Here is a 24,368-nt window from a genome sequence, read left to right as displayed (position 1 = left end):
ATTGCCTTGTTAGCAAATACCATGCATGAAATTAAGGTCCTTATCAGTGGGAGCATCTGGAATTGTACCCATATGCAATGAGCTGTAGAATCATCTAATGGAAGTGTTCATAGATGGTGTGATGTGATGTGTCAATGCTGTCTACGGCTGTCAATGGGCTGGACAAGGGTTGTATTTCAGCCTGAATTTTGAACCAGTCAGGCTGGGCATGTCAAGCCAGCCCTATTCAAAATTTTGAATTTGATCAGCCCAGATCCAGCCCATTGACAGCCCTGACCTGTCAGACGTCGTTCTATCACCAAACACAATCAAACTGCAGCATAGTGCTTAATAGAAATAAGCACAAGCTGGTTCTATCAGCCTATTATTACCTGTGATGCCTGTGCTATTGTCAAAGCTGTTCCTGCAAGCAGGCAAATAGCATCCATGGCAAGAAATACGATGGCACCAGGATGGTGAACTACCATGTGATGAGCCCATGACCCTGCTGACGGAACTGTTGGTGATTCAGTCCACATCCCTGTCATGTCACACAAAGGTAGAATGCTTTAGTCCAGAAGGTTCAACACATTATAGAGAGGTTTGCTAATTCCACGGTTGTGTAGATCTGAGGCCCCTCTGCACATCTCCACCCATGTGAACATGGCGCACATGCATGAGATTCAATCCCTCCATCAGATGGTCCCATCATGTATATGCCTTCGCTCAAGAATCAGGCCAGCCAACTCAAGTGAGCCAGGAATAGAAAAAAGAAGCACATGTTGCCCACCTGGTAGGTCGACTGTCATTCTTGAGCCAGATAAATACATGTAGAGTAGCTGCGATTTACACTTGTGGATTCTGCTAATCAACAATATAAATCTGCAAAATTAGTAGTTGCACATACTTTGAACTGCAATGACGGCAGCGATAAATGATGTCAAGGTTGCCATACAAAGAAATACAAAGAAGTCCCACTTATTCCTCTGCAACATATAAAAGTAATAAAATAAGATACAGTGACAGGTGAATGACCATTTTGACCCCACTTATTCCTCTGCAGTTATATCGAAGGGGGAAAAAATGAGGGCAAGCAGTGAATGTCCATTTTGATGGGACTGCAAACCAAGGGAATTTAACATGATGCATAGTATGGAGGCAAGAGAGCTCTTTCTCAGTGTTGAACCACATAACTGGCTGAGCTAGCATCTAGTGAAGAACTCATACTAATTGCATCTGTAATGTGCATGGTCTCATTTTTCTAACAACAGTTATGGCAATGCAACTTTATATTCAATATACTTATCTGAGCTTGGTAGTCTATTTTCTCACCTTCCCCACGCAATTAGATATCCATGGGCAGTGATGGTCAAACTGCTCCACACAATGCTTGCAGGAGGGGCAGTGCTTGGAGCGCACAGGTCTGATTATCTGATAAGGAAATCATGGAATTAAATTTCACTCAAAATAGAAATAGATCTAAATCATTGAAGATGATGAAGACAGGATGACAACGATTTTCTAACAATCATGAGACACTGTTCCTTCAGAAGTCATAAGTTGAGAGAACCTTGCAGGTAGGGCAAAGTTGAGACCAATTTCCTGTCCAAATTGAGGAATTGTTCAGATCAATGTTCAACAAAGGATCCTGCATGATATAAAGGATGGACCACAGTTCAGGTGAGTACTCCAAAACGGAAAAGCAAAATGACCAACAGTCCTAACAACCAAAAGCCAGACACATCCCAATTGGAAAATTCTCTACAAGCCCTTCAAAATGCAAAGTGTTGGGTTGGCTCAAAGATGCCCAAGGGCCTGTTTGGATTGAAGGTAAGCTAGGGGAATGCAAGGGAAAGCAAAAAAGTAACATAAGTGGAAGGTGAACTGACATCAGCACTAGGGGAAGCAAACCCTTCCTCACCTGTTTATTTTGCTAAAGAAAAGTCTTGGAAAATGCTTTTCGTTTGCATTTGCAACTGTTTGGATTGCAATCTCATAAAGGGAGGCGAACTCTTTTCTCTCCATTTGACTTCTTGAGAAAAAGGTTGTCATCTCTTGTTGAGGGGAAAGCAAATGCAAACACTTTGCTACAGCATCTGCTGCTTCCCAAACAAGTGCAGATGTCTTGTTGATGCAAACTGGTTGCATTCTCTAGTTAGCATTCTATCCAAACAGGCCATAAAAAATGCAAAATGCACCAAAACCATTTTCAAGTTACGCAAGTGGAACTATTCTTTTGACTTATATGATGAAACATTTATGTTATGAGAACGACCACAACGTGCAGAGTGAGCGGCGACAGTTGGTGCACACATATCTCCCACCGTCTAAAAGACGATTGCAAGAATCTAGCAAGCATTTCAAAAGGTGACTTTTCAGAGGCTGTTTTGAAATGCGTGTTAAGATTCACACCCACCATTTTTTTACAGTGGGAGATATATGCTCAGACTTCCGGAGGAAATGGTGCACAAAAACTTTTCATGTTGTCAAGTATAGACGGTCACAATAACTTCTTCTTCTTCTATTAAAAAAACAAAACGATATAACAACTTCAATTGTTACTTCAAAATATGGCACAAGCATCACAAGACTGATGTCTTCAGTATTAGGTGACCCCCCACCAGCATTGGATTCAAATGCAATACAATTCTGGTTGCCTGGAATGAATGTCTTTCACTTAAATCCTAATTTGAAGGTGGAGAAGAGGGTGAACATATAAACCCACAAAGAAATTTTCTTTCCTCTCTACACCAGGGACTTGTACCCAAGCATTTGGCCTAAAGGGGATGATGCTTCTTTCAAGACTTCTTTTTTTCTTCCAGAGTCCTTTGTATACTCCGGTTTGTAAGGTGTGCCAAAACGGTTACTTAATGGTATTGGCACCACCCGTTATGCAATTCGGGGTCGAAACGGTGACCTTTGAAAAAATGGTGCCATAACGGCAATTACCCCCGTAACGGTCACATCCTCCCCGTAACAGTAAAAATAAATGACTCCTTTATTTTCTTTTTCAAATAAAACCAGCCCAAATGCCCTTTTTCACTTCTTCTTTTTCTTTTTTTGCAATCTCTTCATTTCTAATGTTAGTTAGAGTAACCCCAAGCCATTTCCAATCTAGCTTGTGCACTCTTTATGGATTAAAACTCTTTATTAAAGTGATTTGGACGGATCAAAGTTCCGTGGGTCATTTTAAGGAAAAATTTGAAAGTGATAATGTTTATTTTGTATTTTTTTAATTTCTTGCTGAATATTAAACCACCAAATGGACCACAGCTAGATAGATTCATGGTCGATTTATTTTTATTTTTTACTATAATTTTATAATTTTCGTTAGGGAATTTTACAAAAAACTACCTACTTATTATAGAATTTACATTCTAGTACCTTTTTCGAAAGGTTTTGAACAAGCTACCACAATAATACAAGTAATTATCATTAGAGTACCTTCTATCAAATTTCTTAATGGAAATCAAGGTGGGCTCTAGGGACAAAGGGGTTAGTGGCTCAGGTTGGCCCCATCGTGATGTTTATGTGAAATCCACCTCGACCACTAAGTGCGTCACCCCATGTTAGGCATAAAGCCCAAAAATCGGGCCCATCCATGATTCAGGTGGACCACACGATTAGAAACAGTGTACAGGGCAACTCTCACCTATCAAACTGTTTCCCTTGGTGTGAAGCACCTGAATCGAGGATGGGCCCAGGCCTACGTTTTGGTTTGGCATCTAATGGTTGGAGTGGATTTCATATAATCATCATCGTGCGCCTTGTAAAAATCAAGGGTGGACATCTTTCTCCCAACTATTTCCTTTGGTGTGGCCAACCCAAATAAGAAGTCAGCCAGATTTTTTGGCCCCAGGCCTAATTTGGGATTACACATTAAATGGTCGGAGTGGATTTCACATACACATCATAGTGGGCCTCATAAGAAATCAAGGTATGTGTCCCTCCCGCAACTATCTAAAAAAGAAGAGGAGAATCTTGCTAATATATTAAAGAAAAGGGAATTTTACGGGACATCCGCCCTTGATTTTTTATGGGGCCCACTATGATGTGCATGTGAGATCCACTCCAACCATTAGATGTGTAATCCCACATTAGACCATTTGATGTGTAATCCCACATTAGGCCCAAGGCAAAAAAATCAGGCTGACCTGTTATTTGGGTGAGTCACACCCAAGGAAACAATTGGGAGAGAGACGTCCACCCTTGATTTTTATAAAGCCCACCATGATGATTATATGAAATCGACTCAAACTATTAGATGTCATACTAAAATTTTAAGCCCAATGCCCAAAAATCAGGCCCATTCGTGATTTAGGTGGGCCACAACAAGGAAACAGTTTGGAGGGTAAGCATTACCCTGTACACTATTTCCAATCGTGTGGTCCACCTAAATCATGGATTGAGCTAATTTTTGGGCCTTGGGCCTAACATGGGGTAACTTACTTGGTGGTTGAGGTGGATTTCATGTAAATATCACGGGGGGCCCACCCTAGCTGTGTTAGTGCACTCATTTTGTACCTGGTTTGTCAATCATGTGAGTCATTATATCATGTAGTCTGTTGAGCCTTTGGAAAGTGAAGACCGAATACACAAGCGAAGTCGGAGCATCGAGGAAGCAAGAACAAGTAAATCAAGGTGCCTTTGTGATCCTAACCCTTGTCCCAAAACAACCTATAGACCTCTAAATGATCCAGGCCTAATTGGTAAAACCCTTTTTTTATCATCCCTTAAGCCATAGAAGTCTATACTTTGTCATATTTTGATTGGCTTTAGAGGTTTCTGTTGCTGATATTATCACTAGAATTCAGCAACATTCGGTCCCATCAAATATGGTTCGCTCCGACCAAAACTGGCCAAAGCAGGACAAAGGCAAGAACAAGTATATATGTCCTCGTGTTCAGCTGGACTCGGTCCGACCGAATGTCATCTTCGGTCCAACCGAAATCACATTCGGTCCGAACGAAAGTGGCCAAATCAGTCCATGAGGTTTGGGTCCTAATTCGGTTCGACCAAACTATAGTTCCGTGTGACCGAATATATTTCGGTACGACCAAAGGACAGTTTCAGTCCGATTGAATTTGGCCAAAACTGTCTAACAACTTTTGGTCCTAATTCGGTGCGACTGAAAAGTAGCAGTTAAAGATCCGTTGAAGCATTTTTTTCTATATAACTAGCATCCGAATCTTTGCAAAGATGATGAATTTTGGCATTCTAGAGAACCTAGTGCATCCCAAGCCTAACCAAACATCCTAGACTTTATCCAAATGAGAATCGTGCTCTCTTCTTAGTGATTCTTTACTCTAATAAGCATTCAAAGCTTCTATTCAAGAAGAACATGATCTCATGCCTCCTCTAGAGTATAGAGACCATGCTTATTGGTAAATCTATCGTGTCTACCAAACTCTAGAGTGTCCATCCAGGTGAATCCCCTAGGATAAACTTCTTCCACTAGTTATAGGAGATTCAATCAACCTCCCATCACTTTGGTCACCTCAAGGGAGCATCATAAGCAAGGTGATTGATCGTGGAGCTGAAGTCTTGGCGAAGCAGCAATAGCATGATCAGGGGAGCATAGGGGAGCGAATTGAAGCACGGGAGAACGGAGATCAAGCAACCCAAATAGGCACTACGAAAGGGGCTCAATCCGATAAGTTGTCAATTGTAAGAGTCCAAGTTTAGTCTCTTTTCCTGTATAGGATTGAGGCTAAGAGTTTATAAACCCAAACTCGTCTAAGTTCTTGTGTAGGGCCTAAATCCTTGGGTTCTTGTGTAAGAGCTTGGCTCAGGAGTAGAGCCTAAATCGTCGAGTTCGGGAGTAGGACCTTTGCTCTTGTATACGGCATAAATCTTAGAGTCCTTGTGTAGGGCTATAGAGGTTAGAGGTGAACCTGGTTTAAAATCTCCGATAGTGAAATTCGGTATACTCATGGGTTGAGTGTGTCTGCCGGGAGTGGAGTAAGCAAGTAGCCGAACTACTATATATAATTGTGTTTGGGATTGTCATTTGTGCATTTTGTTTAATTATGCTTATAAGTTTAAATGTTTGAATTATGTATGCATGATTGAATGGATGCTTAGTAATTGATAGGTAGCACATCCCACACACATATATACACTATCTTGATATAGACTAGTTGCTATTTTGTAAATCATTTGTAGACTTTGTGATTGGATCCTCTATTAGCTTGAAAGCCTTAGAGTTATATTGCCTTAGTTTAATTACAAGTTAGTTTAAGTTAGGCAATCTGAATTTTAAATAGAAATAATTTTTAAATTGGTCCTAATCAACCCCCCTCCAGGACATAGCCTTCATTCTTTAGTTCCGCCAAGCTTCTGCACTTAAACGCATTGCGGAAAAAACCTCAATTTCAAGCTGCCGACTCCTTTGCTTACATGGTTGATCCCAACATCCATTAAAAATTCCAACGGAAGGTACTCTAATGATAATTACTTAAATTAATGTGGTAATTTATAGAAAAGCTTTTTGAAAAAGGTATTGGAATGTAAATTCTATAGTTAGTTTTTATAAAATTCCTTTTTCTCTACAATAATGTTACTGTTTTTTACATAAAAATGACAAAAAACAGTTTATTTTTTAATTATATATTTGAGTGTGGACGATTCCAACAGATGTAGGATGATTATATGCACAAAACCATGCCTCAGATTAGTAATGTTAATCATATTTTATATTTTATGTTCAATTTTTAAAACTTTTAATGATTTTCTAATGAATAGTGACTATGAGGAAAAAATCTTAAAAAATATATTTTGTCTAACATTCATGTGGATGATTCCAACGGATGTAGGTTGGTTACATGTACAAAACCATGCCTTAGATTACTAATGTGAAACACATTTTATATTTTTAAAATTTCTGACGGTTTTTGGATGAATAGTGACTATGAGGGGAAAAAAATCCCAAAAAAATGCATTTTTGTAAAATTTTATGTGGATGATTCCAATGAATTTAAGATGATTACATGTACAAAACCATGCCTTAGATTACTAATGTTAACCACTTTTTTCTAATGATTTTTGGATGAATAGTGACTGTGAGAAAAAAAACCCCCCAAAAATGTATTTTTGCGTCTAATATAGTTAATGTGGATGATTCCAATAGATGTAAGATGATTAACATGTATAAAACCATGCCTTAATTAGCAAAGTTAACCTTTTTTTTCTGATCGTTTTCAGATGAATAGTGACTATGAGGGAACAAATCCAAAAAATGGTTTTTTTTCCTAATATTAATGTTGATTATTCCAACAAATATAGGATGATTACATATACAAAATCATGCTTTGGATTAGTAATGTTAAATATAGGAGTTTTGCAGTTAATACAAGGCCGAAACAACATTCTCACCAAAGAGTAGACCATTATGCCATCATAATATGGTTTAAAAAAACAAAAAGAGAAAATAATACATAGTTGGAATTCTCTAAATATTTAGGATTTTCCCATATATATATATATATAGACACAAAAAAAGGTCGTTATAGGGCCCTACCGGCTGTAACACCTTCCTAACAGTCATTACGGCCGTTACACGTAACAATATTAGTGGGAACCATTACGCCCACTGATACTGTTATAACACATCTTGCCAATTTGTCTTCCAACATCTATGTTCTTGATATCCCTTAGTGTTCCATCCAACACTACGCTTGTTTACCGTGGAGATGATCATAACCAAAATTCTATCAATTGCCAACATGGATGGACACCATGAAATCAATATCAATTAGGAGATCCTAGTGGTCTAATTGGTGGCCTGCAAATAGATGGTTGAATTGAGAAAAGCCATCCATTTGTACATGGTTCTGAATATCAATATCGGGTGGCTTGGCCGAACAACAATACGATACGGGAGAGACATATCAGTATCGGTTGAAATTTTATTTAAACCAAAGAATTAAGGAAACTATCATAACAAAAGGGAAACGATGAGATATTCAAGAATTCATCATTGTTTTTTTATTCCAGACATGTAAATCAGACCTTTCCTTGATAAGAATGTCGTACGTCGACTTGGCCTATTGAAAGTCAACGAGATGGGCTCTAATTGAACCCAAGTCGAGCATGATTTCCACTACATTGAAATACAACAAAAAAGAAAATGGAAAAACGAAAAAAAAAAAAAAAAAGGTGATGGTGTACCCTGTTTTTGATTTTTCCCATAGTGGTTCATTCCGCTTTGATTCGTTGAACCCCACTCAAATATTTTGCTTTTATCCCCAAAATAGGCTTAAATCTAGTCTAAAATAAATAAATAAGAAGAGGCAAAATAAGAAATAATTTGAAAAATAAATAAATACATTTATAGGCGTTTATGGCAATATCAGCCCATACTGGCCTTATCGGTGCCAATACGCCCGCATATTGGCTGATACGGCCCATGATGGGGACATCATACACACACCCCCTCTATGCACATATTCGAGGAGGTGGGCCCCGCTTTCGATTTGGAACGACGACGACATCTTTGGAGGGCCTCATAATTAGGGGGTTGTGTTATGGAGCTTTGGAGTGGACCCGATCATCATATAGATTCTACCATCGGATCTCATGATCATGGCCCACTAGTTTAGATGATTTAGTATTTATTTGTTTTAAGCTTTGGTATAAGTGTGCGCACATGGCGCAAGGGTACTTTTGTCCTTTTTCTTTGGGTTTAGGGTTTTCTTATAAATATAGTTATTCTATGTAGGTATTGCAATGAAGTTTGTGAATAAAATTGTTGCATTTTCTTCCTCTCTATCTCTTTGGGTTGAATAATCAAATTGGGTGCGAAACCCTCCATTCCTCGAAGGGCTAACTACCATGGTGTGAAGCCATACCCATTCCAAATCACCCCCACCTCTTTACACCCCACATCCATCATCTTCTACATCATTTCCATCTTCAGATTCACCCTCTCTTGTACCCAAGTCCTCTTCTACAGCAGGGCACAAGCAGATTTCAGATTCTAGCTTAAACTTTGGCGAAGTACTACGCACAAACCATGCATCGTATCCACACAAAATTTGGCATGGAGGTAGTCCTACCCTGGCCGATCCTAGCCTAGAAGTCAGTTTCTAACTTTTTGGGCCCCACACACATGCGGACGGTTGGACATGCACGTGTGCCAAGGGTCATCTGTTGTCCAGCGCAGGTGACTCATCTCAGGTTCTGTTTTCTTCTTTCTCTTTAGACTTAAATCAAACCCCTTAATCTAGATCCCTAACCCTGAGAGTCCCAAATCCTAATTATTTTCAATTTTTGAACGCTAGATTTTCCCCCAAATTGAAACTTGGTGAATCTCTTGAATTGGGGAACAATCCTTTGCAAGAATGGATAACTCTAACAATCCTTTGGGTTTGTTTGGTTTATAATTTTAATTTGATCCAACCCTAAAATTGTGTAGGCTTGGACCCCCATAGATTCCCCTTTTTGAATATTTGATCGTATGTAGGATGTGGAATTTTGTGATTGTTTAAAATTGGTATAATCTAAAGCTTGAGCTCTTGCATGTCATATTTAATTTCATGTCCTGCATTAAATTTGGTATCAAAGCACAAGGTTTTCATAGGGGAACACGATGCTTGATTAGGGGTAAGTTCTTTTTTTTTTTCTCTATGTACCACACTCTTTCATTTAGGGCTATTTAGAGGTCCATAATTCATGATTTAGGCTGCTCAAATTTCTGTTATCAGAAAGTTAGCAATTTGCATTGCTGAATTTTCTGTTGTCCATTTATTTTGATAGTCATATTGCTGGATTTTTGTAGAGTTGCGTAATTTCGTTCATATAGGTCCTATAGGTTCATTTAATGTCATTAGGGTGCATATAGCGGAGTCTAGGCGCATATAGTTGCATCTTAGGACCCCTTGAGTTGTGTAGTGCATGCCCACACGTACTGGATGCGGCTTTGGTTTGCACCCCATCATGAACACCGAGCATCTTACCAAGTCTCTCAAAAAAATACCCAAAAGTTGGACCTCATGGATGCAAGCATCAAGACATCTTCGCGGAAGGTTAATACTCGCTTGGGCCAATTAGATGCATGCGTCCATCAAATTTTGGTTAATCTAAAGAGTGTACCAGAGGCTAGTGTAGAGTTACCCAATGAGGCTATTCCGGTAGTGGATGAGTTTCGTGATGTCTAACCTGATGATCTACTGGATGAGCTTCCCCCTATGAGGCATATACAGCACGTCATTGATTTAGTCCATGGGGCGACTCTACCAAACTTCCCTCACTATAGAATGAACCCAAAGGAGCATGCAAAGTTGAAAAGGCAGGTTGATGAACTCCTAAAAAAGGATTTCATTCGAGAGAGCATGAGCCCATGTGTCGTGCCCGCCCTTCTTACACCTAAGAAGGATGGCACATGGAGGATGTGCGTTGATAGTAGAGTCATCAACAAAATCACAATCAAGTATCGGTTTCTCATACCGCATCTTGATGGCATGTTGGATATGATGGCCAACGCTACTATCTTCTCAAAAATTGACCTCAATAGTAGTTATCACCAAATCCGTATACGCTCTGGCAACGAGTGGAAGACGGCCTTCAAGAATCAAGTGTTAAGGCCCTTCATGGGGAAGTTCCTGGTCGTCTATTTTGATAATATCTTGATTTATAACATGACCAAGGAACAACGCCTCAACCATTTGAGGCAAGTTTGTGGGCTCCTTAGAGCCAAAAAATTGTACATCAACTTAAAGAAGTATGCGTTTATGTCTAGCAGTGATTATTTGATATTGGACGGATATTTGTTTAGGAGTGACCGTTTGTGCATACCTCGCACCTCCCTCTGCGATTTTCTTGTCTGGGAGTTACATTCAGGAGGGGTTGCGAGTCATTTTGGTCAAGACAAGACCATTGCCTTAGTGGAGGATAAATTTTATTGGCCAAGCCTCAAGCGAGACATGGCCAAAATTATAGGATAGTGTCGTACTTGTCAACTAGCAAAGCAGAATATGGGGCTATACACACCTTTGTCAGTTCCATTTGCCCCTTGACAGGACATCAGTATGGACTTCGTGCTTAGGCTCCCCAAGACCATTCGAAAACATGATTCCATATTTGTTGTCATGGACCATTTTTCTAAAATGGCCCATTTCATCCCTTGTTCGAAGACCTCTAACGCATCCCATGTTGCCAAATTGTTCTTTAGTGAGGTTGTCAAGCTTCATGGGTTACCCAAAACCATAGTGTCTGACAGTGACGTGCGGTTCGTGAGTTATTTTTGGAAGACACTGGCATATGATGAGTACTAGGCTCCAATTTTCTTCTGCCTACTACCCTCAGACTGATGGTCAGACTGAGATGGTCAATAGGAGCCTAGGAAATTTGCTCAGGTGTTTAGTGGGGAAACACACCAGGACGTGGGACACTGCACTACCTATCGCAGAGTTTGCATTTAATAGTTCTGTTAATAGATCCACAAGTTTAAGTCCTTCTCAAGTCGTTACCGGTTATAAACCTAGAAAGTCTATTGATCTTGTCCCTATGTCCCCGTCCCACAGGCCATCGGAGTTTGCAGAGTCCTTTGCATATCATATTCATTTATTGCATCAAGAAATTAGGCGAAAGATCAATACTAGTAATGAACAATACAAATTTTTTGCAAACCAACATAAACGACTCAAGAATTCAATGTAGGGGACTCTGTAATGCTCCGCATCAGGCCAGATCAGTACCCTCAGGGAGTCATTCAGAAATTACACGAGCGTAGCGCTGGACCATTCAAAATTATAAAACGAAACGGTCCTAATGCGTATGTTGTAAATCGCACTTTCCATGGGAATTAGCTCCACATTCAATGTGGAGGATCTAGTTTCATTCTAGGGGACCACTAACATGTCGTCCAACCTTTCACCTAACCATCCCAGTTCTCCTAATCTTTCCCTTGACCCATGGCCTCTTCCTAACCCATCTTCCTAGCCTCTACCTCTTATACCTACACCTCCCATATCCAGAGAGGAGATAGAGGATATTCTAGACCATCAGATTGTATCGAAGCTGGATGACGGTTTTCAAAAGTTCCTTATTAAGTGAAAGTCACGTCCAGCTTCAGACAATACGTGGCTCACTAAGGAGGAACTTCAGGGACTTGATCCAAACACCTTGGAGCGGTTTAGGAGCTTTGTTTCTCCAGTGGCGAAACCTTCGCAGCCGAGGAGAGTTGATGGGAACATCTTACACACACCCCCTCTACGCACGTATTCGAGGAGGTGGGCCCCACTTTCGATTTGGATCGACGACAACATCTTTGGCGGGCCTCATAATTAGGGGGCTGCATTGTGGATCTTTAGAGTAGACCCGATCATCACATAAATTCTACTATCGGATCTCATGATCGTGGCCCACTACTTTAGATGATATAGGATTTTAAGTTTTGATTACTTTTGTTATTAGAAACTTCATGAATGGATTTGATTGCTTAGATTAGTATTTATATGCTTTAAGCTTTGATAATAGTGAACACACATGGCGCAAGGGTAATTTTGTCCTTTTTCTTTGGGTTTAAGGTTTTCTTATAAATATAGCTATCCCATGTAGGTATTGCAATGAAGTTTATGAATAAAATTGCTGCGTTCTCTCTATCCCTTTGGGTTGAAGAATAAAATTGGGTGCAAAACCCTCCCATCCTCGAAAGGCTAACTACCTTGGTGTGAAGCCATACCCATTTCAAATCACCCCCACCTCTTTACACCTCACATCCATCATCTTCTACATCCTTTTCATCTTCAAATTCAACCTTTCTCGTACACAAGTCCTCTTCTACAGCAGGGCACAAGCAGATTTCAGATTCTGACCCATCCGAGGGGCTGAAACTTCGGCGGAGTACTACGCACAAACCGTGCATTGTATCAACACGAAATTTGGCATGGAGGCAATCCTACCTTGGCCGATCCTAGCCTAAAAGTTAGTTTCTGACTTTGTGGGCCCCATACACCTGCGGATGGTTGGACATGCATGTGCACCCAGGGCCATCTGCTGTCCAACGCATGTGGTTCATCTCAGGTTCTGTTTTCCTCTATTTTCCTTCTCTTTAGACTTAAATCAAACCCCTTAATCCAGATCCCTAACCCTAAAGAGTCCCAAATCCTAATTATTCCCAATTTTCGAACCCTAGATTTCCCCCCAAGTTGAAACTTGGTGAATCTCTTGAATTGGGGAACAATCCTTTGCAAGAATGGATGACTCTTACAATCCTTTGGGCGTGTTTGGTTTATAATTTTAATTTGATCCAACCCTAAAATTGTGTAGGCTTGGACCCCCATAGATTCCCCTTTTTGAATATTTGATCGTATGTAGGATGTGGAATTTTGTGATTGTTTAAAATTGGTATAATCTAAAGCTTGAGCTCTTGCATGTCATATTTAATTTCATGTCCTGCATCAGCCCATTTTTTGAGGGTGGGCCAATATGGTCCCATATCATGTATCGTCTAATCGCCGATGCAAAACAAACATTCAAAACCATGCATTTGTATGCCACTGTCTGTTGTAGGGTTAGGAGCATCTAATCTGTGTGATGTTTTTCTTGGTGATCCACCCACTTTGGGACTAGATTGTGTATGGTGGTGAATGAAGCAAGACACCATTTAAGGTGGAGATGTAATAATCCTTCCTTTTCCCCTCCACATCTTTGTTCCTTGTGACAATGTTTGCTCTTTCTTTCGATAGTTGCTTCCTATAAAATCAATGTTGATGCCATAGAGAATTCCAAAAGTACGATTGATAGAGGGTATTTCTATCGAATCAAATTGACTTTTATTAGGAAAACTGTTTTGCTTAAAGGCTCAAATGACCAAATAATAAGCAAGTTGTATGATGGTACTTGTGAGATATACGAACTCTGGTGATAATCATATTATATTTTGATGATGCATTCCAAGAGCTTTAAGAAATCCAAGAATATAGAAGCGACTGCATACATCTGCATCTGAATGATTTTCTGATCCTCCAGGACTTTTTTTGATGTAACCTGGATCCTTACTGCAAGAGAATTGTGAAGATTATTGCAATGCTATCTTCAAAATAAATAAATAAATGGAACCAAGAAAAAACAACGCAGTAGTAGCTCATAGCTGAACATACGTGGACAAATCCCATTTTATATCAACATGAAAATGATAATTGTAGGATATTGTGTGCGGGTGTGTGTATGTGCATACTTGTATGCAGGTAGGAGTGGGTACTGTTGTTGGTGTGTGTGTGTTTTTCCTTTGGTGGCCCTTCATGAGACCATGTCTTTTTATGTTTAGGGCTTCACGATAAAGGGACATTACATGAGAGAAATGGGTTAATCTCTCTACATCTCTCCTCCCAGTATTTTCCATTCCTTTTTGCATTATACCGTGTAACTTTTCATTGCATCAGAGCAGTAGATTCAATCCATTTTTCCCTCCTTTTTCTCTCTCCCTTTTTTCCCCTTTCCCATTTTTTCTCCCCCCTTCCCTTTCCTTTTCACTGCACACCTCAGCTGGTGTCACTGGATGATGCACGAACCAACGTCAACTGAGGCATGAACTAGCTAGAGTCGTCAGCTGATGCATCACCCAGCAAATTAGCCAATGCAGACCACCGATGGACTTGCTTGACTTTTGTCAGTTGATTTTGTGTCCTGTTTTCAACAATTTTGGAGATTTTCAGCTCTTTTTCTCAGTCTGGACCACGTGCAATAAGATTATCGAGTTTATTATTTAGCAATTGTTTGTGCATTGTCGAGGTTGATTCAAGAATAAACTGTGGATGTCTGGGACCCTCATAGGTCATTATCATGGGAGACGGCGACTAGGTCAAGCCAAGCAGGTCTTCAGGTGACCCACAGTGTTTAGCCCAGAACCAAAGTAAATCTTATTTCACCAGCCCAGCGACCCACTATTTGACCAGGCCGAGTTGACTAGGGTGAGCCCCTGATTGACCGACTTGGTTTATGAACTACTGTTCAGATCAAGCACTACATGCTTTCCAATATTAAATGGTTTTGATATTCATGCCTTTGCATTTATTCCTTCCAGTGGGCAAGCTGAATGCAAGTATATCAACAAAATAAAACTGGGAAAGGAGGGAGGGGGGGAGGAAGTTACCTGCTACACCTGTGGAACATTAGAAGTGTGCCGATTGCAAGAGAAACAGCAGTCCATCCCCAAAGTCCAACAACGGCAGTGACTTTTGTAAAATTAGGTGCTAGGAAGAGTACAAGATAAATTAGTTATCCAATTTTGCAAATCATAACCTCCATTTGACTATATATAAGTACTTTTAGCATCATGGGTACCCACCTATAATAATTGTGTTGATAAAAAGAACCAAAAGGATGATTATAACAAGCAATAGAATAGGAGCATATCCAATCTTTCCCATCCTCCCAATGCAAACTTTGTCTTCACAATGACTGCCATGCATCCTCTGTGCATTTGACTAAACACAATAGAATACAGAATGTGATGGTTAGTAAAGCTAATAATAGTATCGGTAAATATGGACAATCCTCCAAAGGCGTCAAGGATGCATTTGGATGCACAAAAAAATGGTATTTTGTCACAAAATTTTAAATGCTATGAGAAGATATTTTTGTTGTTCTGCCTTGGGGGGACAACAATAGCATAATAGAAATCAGAACGAATCAAAATTGCAAAACGATGACTGGATCCAACTAGAAAAAAAAAATGCAACTCTCTAAATGTATTTATCTCTACATAACTCTCATCTCAATCAATATCTCTCAAACCAATAGCCATCTTCTTCTTCTTTTTAAAGGCTCAAACCAATAGCCATCACGAATAACAAATCACAACAGAATCAAAATCACAATATGATAACTCTATTTTTTTTATTTTTTTTTTAAAGGTTCCGACTAGAAAGAAAGAAAATTGCAACTCTCTTTATATGTATTTATCTCTACATATCTGTGTGACAATCGATCTTTGAAGAACCATTACCTCCAATAGCCATCATGGATAAATTGGTTGACATGCAATTTAATGAACCATTACCTCCAATATCCCCAAAATGTGTCTAATTTAGGGACCCAAAGAAGACAAGGCAACTCAATTCCACCATAGGCTTGAAGACAAGTATTTGCAGCAATGAACTGCAATTGTTTTCTCGTTTATTTGTTAAATTGCTACCCCACATATATATTCATGTTATTAGCAAGAAAAAAATACAGGAAACATTAAGAAAATACAAAGCGACAAAGAGATTAGGGTTTTTAGATTCATGACATATTGTAGAGTTTAATGGTTGTGATTAGGATTGTTCTTTACATTACATATATTAAAAATGTCACACAGCGTGGTGAACAGTCAATGGAAAAAAAATAAAATATATCTTAGTCATTTCTTGATACTTCTTTGGATTAATTTGAGGGGTGCCATGCTCTTATCATGGTGCAATTCTAATGAAAGCGCCTAGTTCAATGTAACCCCAAACCCAAAACCTCAAAGCAGGTGTTGACAGTGGTTTTGCTTTGATTCATTTGTTCTACATCATTTGTCTTCTCTTGTTTTGCTTTCTTTTCTACCCTGCCATCATTATCAACTTCATTCTTAATCAATTAGTACCTACGAAATTGTCAGAAGACAGCTTTATCCTCTGGAAGGTCACATTTTGCCCATTGCCTACGGACAGAATTTGATGGGTCACTGTTTCTAAACAAATGTTTTTTCTTTAATCAGTTTCATTTATATGTTCTGTTTATACCAAACATCGTGTTTATATCCAAAAAATGCATTGTCAAAAGGCTTTCATTGATTTGAGGGAAGGAACATTCCAGGCCATGTTATACTACAAACCTTTATTACAACCTTTGGAGAAAACCCTTGATTAAAAGGGAAAATGATGCAGGACATGAAAATTAAATATGATATGCGAGATTTCAGGCTTAAGATCACGTTAGTTCAGAAACAATTACACAAATTCCATATCCCACATGAAAGTCCAAACATTCAATTAAGAGGAATCTATGCGGGTCCAGGCCTACACATGATAGGGCTGGATCAATAAAAATTATGAGCCAAACAATACTCAAAGATAAAAAATAATCATCCACGCATGCGTAGTAATCAGTCCCTAATCCAAGGGATTCAGAAATTCCAATTCGGAGAACCTTAGGGTAAGAAAATTGGCAAATAACTTAGGGAAAACGTAATCTAGGATTAGGATTCATGAAAAACGGCTATGAGAGGATAAAAGAGGATAAAAACCTGAGCCAAAAGACGATCCCGCGTGTGGACAGTAACAATGGCCAGACGGACGTGCGTGTGATCCCGGCCGCACATGTGGGGCCCACTATTCAGAAAAAGGCCACCTTGGCCCTAGTCGACTAGGGATGGTCTCCAAAACTCCCAAATCTCAACTCGATCCGATGTACGGTTTGTGCGTGGTGCTCCACCGAAGTTTCAGCTCGCCTGCGGGCCGAAATCTGGAAACCTGCTATAATGAAGAAATCTGATGCAACAAAAGGACGAATTCGAAGTACGGATGGTGGGGGAAGATGGAAAAAAAGATGATGGAGGATGGGGGTGAATCGGGATCGATGTGGCTTCGCACCACGGTAGTTAGCCCTTCGAAAAGGGAGGGCTTTGCACCCACTTTTGAATTCTTCCACAACTCACGAAGAGAGAAGAAAAATAAAGCAGGAATTTTTTTATTAACTTCAATGAATCAAAAGAACTACAAGGGGTGCCTATTTATAGGGAAAATCCTATACTCCAAAACTTGCACCATGTGCGCAACCTATTACTTAGAGATGAATTAAACTAAAATAAAAACCAAACAGAGAAATCTAAAGCGTTCACAATGTTCTAAATAATAACAATAAACAAAACCTAAAATATGAAATCAATCCGACGAGTGGGCCACGATCATGAGATCCCATGATGGGCTTTTCTTGATTATCGGGCCCAATCTTTTGAACCAAACTTCGTCTTCTAGGTAGGAGGCCCTCCCTGGATGTCGTCATCGAGACAGATCGATGGTGGGGCCCTCCTACTTCGTGCGTACGTGCGTAGGTGAGGCGGCGTGCGTGCACGTATGCGCGAGATGTCCCCATCAATTCTCCTCGGCTGCGAAGATTTCGCCACTGGCGAAATAAAACTCCTGAACCACTCCAGGACGTCAAGATCAAGTCTCTGAAGCTCCTCCGCAGTGAGCCACGTGCTGTCTGAAGCTGGGCGTGACTTCCACTTGACCAGGTACTTCTGAAACTTGCCGTCCGACGTTAAAACTATCTGATGGTCCAGGATATCCTCTATTTCCTCTCTGGGTGTGTGAAGGTTAGGTATAGGAGGGAGTGACTGAGAAGAAATGTCAGGAAGAATAGGCATGAGAGGTAGAGGCTGAGAAAATGGGTTGGGACGGGTAGGTATGGGAGGTAGAGGCTGGGAAAATGGGTCGGGACGGGTAGGTATGGGACGTAGAGGCTGGGAAAATGGGTCGGGAAGGGTAGGTATAGGACGTAGAAGCTGAGAAGATGGGTCAGGACAGGTAGGTATGGGAGGTAGAGGCTGAAAAAATGGGTCGGGACGGATAGGTATGGGAGGTAGAGGTTGGAAAAATGGGTCGGGAGGGGTAGATATGGGACGTAGTAACTGGGAAGATGGGTCGGGACGGATAGGTATGAGAGGTAGAGGCTGGGAAAATGGGTCGGGAGGGGACCATGAATTAATGAAAAGGTCTGATGAATCAGGATGGTTAGGCGAAAGGCTAGACAATGCATCAATGGCCCCTTGAAATGCAACTAGATCCTCCACATTGAATGTGGAACTAATTCCCATGGAGGGTGGAAGATTTGCCACATACGCATTGAGACCGTTTCGTTTTATAATTTTGACGGGTCCAGCACTACGCGCGTGTAACTTACGAACAGCCCCCGGAGGATACCGCTCGGGCCTAATGCGGACCATCACAGAGTCCCTTACATTCAATTTTTTAAAACATTTATGCTGGTCTGCAGAAAATTTGTAATATTCATTACTAGTAGTGATCTTCTGCCTGATTTCTTGATGCCATGAATGAATGTGATGCACAAAAGACTCTACAGGCTCTGACGGCCTATGGGACAGTGACATAGGGACAAGATCAATAGGTTTCTCAGGTTTATAACCAATAACAACTTCATAAAGACTGAGACCTGTGGACCTATCGACAGAACTATTAAATGCAAACTCGGCTATAGGTATCACGGTGTCCCATGTTCTGGTGTGCTCTATATCCCTTCTAGGGGGAGACTCTTCCGGTAGATCATCAGGAAAGACATCATGAAACTCATCTACTACCGGAATGGCCTCAGTGGGTAACTCCATACTAGCCTCTGGGGCACTCTCTCTAGCCACAAGGCCGTACATGTTGTGCTACTCAAAATAGTGGTCTTGATGCCCCTGTTGGGGTGGGTGCACAGGTGCATGCCCATGACTGATTCCTTGGCCACCTCCATTCATTGGTCTATCCTCCTGTCCACCAGCCTGAAAATGGACATCTACCTTAATGCTGGGATTTGTCCTGGCAGAGGCCTTTAGTTGGGTAATGCGCGCATCAAATTGATCAAAGCGTTGGTCTATATAATGTTCATAGCACTTACCCAAACACTCGATTTGCTGGGACAACTTGTTCATTGACTCTAGCAGTTGCTCCATGTTTAGTGTAGGGTGCAAGCCAAAACCATGACCTGTACATGTGGGCATACACTGGCTAACTCAACCTAAGGACTTTCTATGACGACTATATGCGTCTAAAAACTAAATGACCCTACGAGACTCTATATGAAGGAGACTACACACCATTAGGAAAATTCAGCTATATATATCAAGGACTACGGTTTTCTAGCAGCTATATATGATGGACTGGATGCATGAATGACTCAAACAAACTAAACCCTAAATATATAGTGAATTCCCCTGCAAGAACCCTAGGCTTTGATACTAAATTTGATGCATGACATGAAAATTAAATATGATATGCGAGATTTCAGGCTTAAGATCACGTTAGTTCAGAAACAATTACACAAATTCCATATCCCGCATGAAAGTCCAAACATTTAATTAAGGGGAATCTATGTGGGTCCAGGCCTACACATGATAGTGCTGGATCAATAAAAATTATGAACCAAACAATATTCAAAGATAAGAAATAATCATCCACGCATGCATAGTAATCAGTCCCTAATATAAGGGATTCAGAAATTCCAATTCTGGAAACCCTAGGGTAAGAAAATTGACAAATAACTTAGGAAAAACGGAATCTAGGGCTAGGATTCATGAAAAACGGCTATGAGAGGATAAAAGTGGATAAAAACCTGAGCCAAAAGACGATCCCGCGGCAACAATGGCCAGACGGACGTGCGTATAATCCCGGCCGCACATGTGTGGGGCCCACTATTCAGAAAAAGGCCACATTGGCCCTGGTCGGCCAGGGATGGTCTCCAAAACCCCCAAATCTCAACTCGATCCGATGTACGGTTTGTGCGTGGTGCTCCACCGAAATTTCAGCTCGCCTGCGGGCCGAAATCTGGAAACCTACTATAATGAAGAAATCTGATGCAACAAAAGGACGAATTCGAAGTACGGATGGTGGGGGAAGATGGAAAAAAAGATGGAGTATGGGGGTGAATCGAGATCGATGTGGCTTCGCACCACGGTAGTTAGCCATTCGAAAAGGGAGGGCTTCGCACCCACTTTTGAATTGTTCCACAACTCACGAAGAGCAGAAAAATAAAGCAGGAATTTTTTTATTAACGTCAATGAATCAAAAGAACTACAAGGGGTGCCTATTTATAGGGAAAATCCTATACCCCAAAACTCGCACCATGTGTGTAACCTATTACTTGGCGATGAAGTAAATTAAAACAAAAACCAAATAGAGAAATTTAAAGCGTTTACAATGTTCTAAATAATAACAATAAACAAAACCTAAAATATGAAATCAATCCGACGAGTGGGCTTTTCTTGATTATCGGGCCTAATTTTTTGAACTAAACTTCGTCTTCTAGGTAGGAGGCCTTCCCTGGACGTCATCATCGAGATAGATCGATGGTGGGGCCCTCCTACTCCGTGCGTACGTGCGTAGGTGAGGCGGCGTGCGTGCACGTATGCGCAAGATGTCCCCATCAGAAAACCAAAGAGACCAGCCTGCATGATACTAGGAAAACAGACGCAAATGCGTGATGTCTTAATCTAATATTTGATGCAGGACATGAAATTCAAATTCAATATTGATGTGCGAGATTTCAGGCTTAAGATCACATTAGTTCAGAAACAATTACACAAATTCCATATCCCACATGAAAGTCCAAACCATTCAATTAAGGGGAATCTATACGGGTCCAGGGCTACACATGTTAGGGTTGGATCTGTAAAAATTATAAACCAAACGATGCTCAAAGATAAGCAGTAATCATCCACACATGCACAGTAATCAGTCCCTAATCCAAGGGATTCACCAATTTTAATTAAAGGAACCCTAGGGTGAGAAAAAGGGCAAATAAATTAAGGATAATGCAATCTAGGGTTAGGGTTTATGAAAAACTGGTATGAGAGGGTAAAATAAGAAGAAAACTTGAACCGGAAGACAGTTCCCGCGTGCGGACATCAACAATGGCCCAGACGCACGTGCGTGTGATCACAACCGCACGTGTGTGGGGCCCACTATTCAGAAAAAGGCCACCATGGCCATGGTCGGCCAAGGATGGATTCCAAAACCCCCAAATCTCAGCTCGATCCAATGCACGGTTTGTGCGTAATGCTCCGCCGAAGTTTCAGCCCTCTTGCAGGGCCAAAATCTGGAATTCTGCTGTAGAGAGGAAAACTGCTGCAATAAAGAACGGATTTGAATCGTGGATGATTGTACGAGATGAAAAGTATGGATGGTAGAAGATGAAAGCGAATCGGGATAGATGTGGCTTCGCACCACAGTAATTAGCCCTTCGCTGAAGGGAGGGCTTCGCACCCAATTGGATTTCCACAACTCAAGAACTCAGAGGAGTAGAAAAACGCAGAATTTTTATTAAACTTCAATGAATCAAAAGAACTACAAGGGGTGCCTATTTATAGGGAAAACCCTATACCCCAAAACTCGCGCCATGTGCGTAACCTATTACTTGGAGATGAAGTAAAGTAAAATAAAAACCAATCAAAGAAATCTACAGTGTTCATGATGTTCTAAATAACATAAATAAGCAAAACCTAAAATATGAAATCAATCTGACTAGTGGGCCACGATCATGAGATCCCATGGTGGACTTTTCTTGACTGTCGGGCCCACTCTTTTGAATCAAAACTTCGTCTCCTAACTAGGAGGCCCTCCCTGGACGTCGTCATCAATCCAGATCGACGGTGGGGTCCTCCTTTTGGCGTACGTGCGTAAGGGGCGGCGTGCGTGCGCGTGATGTCCCTATCAAATATCCTGCAACTCAGAGTGTGCAGAACATTGATCAGAATAACCTTCAAGAACTTCGAGTTACTTGATTGCCATTTAGCATCAGGCTTTTCATATGGTTATCTAGCATTTAGGCAATTCACATAGCCAGTTGGGCTTCGGGGTACTAGCATAGGACCCGAATTATATATCCAAAGAAGCATATGCTTGAGATATCCATGTAGCCAGGAAGGCATCAGATAGCCATGTAGCAATGTAGCGTGCATGTCTTTTATAACTGACAAGCAGCCATTAACCCGTCAAATAGTTTCTTACAATGCCATCTCGGTTGGGAATTGATAACTTGACATTGCCATGGGTCTAACATGCCAATGGAGATTAAAACAGGTGTGGCTGGGTGCAGTTAGCCATCAAGAAGTGGAATGAGGTGACATTTCTGAGCTGGAATAGTGTCAACGTGGGACGGCTTGTGCCTCAATGTTGACCACCTAGATCAGGTACTATTTATTTCGTGTTGAACCACAATGTAATGGCCATTAGATGTTAGGATCTGATACTATTCATGTAGCACCATGCCACGTGGTATTGTTCCGGGTGCAGAGCACCTTACGCCACTCTCTTCAAAGGCATTTTAAGGTTTGCACATCCCACTAGAGAGGGTGCTATGAGGGGAATGCCTTAAGGACCAGAGCCCGAAGACTCACTCCATCTCACCTTGTCTCATTGCACTGGGTGGCGAGAAGGGAGCTGGATCTCAATCTCATTCTTCATGAATCATGGACAAAATGACACCTTTCCTCGAAAGGACCCTAGGGGCTATTTATAGTCATCTAGGGGATGTCTTCGAACTCAAATGACAGTCATTTTGAGCCCAAAACGGCTATAGACACATGCCATATCCAATTGGTTAGAAGGACACGTGATGTGGTACAGAGCCTTCCAATTGTACAAAAGGTTCCGTCAAACTAAAGGGGTTTAGAGAAGCGAGCATTAGTGCTGGACGGCTAGTCAAACCGTGCTCATGGTCTTTCCTAGGCAGATTAGGAAAAAGGGATCACATTTGTCACATTCACGACCACTCAGCCTCCCTTTCCAAACTTCTCTGAGATTCAACCTCTTCTCGTGCAACACAAGGCATTCATTGTCTCTACCTCATCTGCAGGAAACTCTGATTCTTCTCCAATCGCTCGTAATTTATTTATTTTTTTGAGAAAGATGATGAATATTATTGGGGCTGAAAGGCCAAAAGGGAAAGAAAAAGAAAAAGAAAAAATCACAAGGAAAGAAAGAAAAACAACACCAGCTCAAAGGGCACCCAAACCCAAGAAAAGAAAACGGCCCTTAGGGCGTCCAATCCCTTAAAAACAACAACCCGATTAAGAACCCCATCAGCAGAGATGCTTTTGTTGTGAAAACATCAACTATTTCTTTCACCCCAAATAGACCAAATGACAACGAAAAGGGCCACCCTTCATTTATGAGAACCCAACACACCACCTCCATAGACATGCCAGGACTAGAATAGATGCTCGATCGAAGTTAGCATAACCTAGGAAACATTAGCCAAACGCAGGATCCCGAACCAGACCACCTTGGAAAAAGGAACAATGAATGAATAGATGATCCACTGACTCTGCGTAGCCAAGGCAAGGGAGGTAGGCATTTGGCAAAATCATAACTTGTTTGCAGAGGTTGTCGATAGTAAGAATCTTGTTTCAACCCGCAAGCCACGCAAAGGTCATAGCTTTAAGAGGGACACCATAGGACCAAACAAGGACAATAAAGAAGTTGCCGCCATTGGACATAGCCCCGGATAATAGAGTATAACGATCACACCGAGAAAAATGTTGAGTTGTACCTCTCCCAAAATAGTGTCTTTCACACTAGGAGATGTCTTTCCCTGCTCTAGCTCCCCCTTTCCATTTGGTACAGATGCAGATGAGAGAGAAGACATAAAAAGTCATCGATCTCGGAATCCAATAATTCCAACGACACGAAGGAACCCAA

The 24,368-nt window shown here is 40.9% G+C and overlaps 1 protein-coding gene across 3 annotated transcripts in view; it reads right to left on the bottom strand.

The window, feature by feature from the left end:
* LOC131218783 (probable protein S-acyltransferase 23) overlaps positions 1–24,368 on the bottom strand; it is a 42,079-nt gene that overhangs the window by 745 nt on the left and 16,966 nt on the right. Inside the window, exons 6-12 of one of the 3 annotated variants that reach the window (XM_058213574.1) lie at positions 15,269–15,407; positions 15,074–15,173; positions 13,919–13,979; positions 1,550–1,627; positions 1,312–1,410; positions 887–965; positions 372–520 (exon numbers count right to left, since the gene is read on the bottom strand). In XM_058213574.1, the coding sequence (XP_058069557.1) occupies positions 372–520; positions 887–965; positions 1,312–1,410; positions 1,550–1,627; positions 13,919–13,979; positions 15,074–15,173; positions 15,269–15,407 (705 nt within the window). Of the gene's footprint in view, positions 1–371; positions 521–886; positions 1,037–1,311; positions 1,411–1,549; positions 1,628–13,918; positions 13,980–15,073; positions 15,174–15,268; positions 15,408–24,368 lie in introns of those variants that run through there. The other 2 variants (XM_058213577.1, XM_058213576.1) reach the window with 2 other exon arrangements.

The sequence above is a fragment of the Magnolia sinica genome, chromosome 11, assembly GCF_029962835.1.
Source record: "Magnolia sinica isolate HGM2019 chromosome 11, MsV1, whole genome shotgun sequence".
Lineage (NCBI taxonomy): Eukaryota > Viridiplantae > Streptophyta > Magnoliopsida > Magnoliales > Magnoliaceae > Magnolia > Magnolia sinica.
This window is presented reverse-complemented; position numbering and strand designations above follow the sequence as displayed.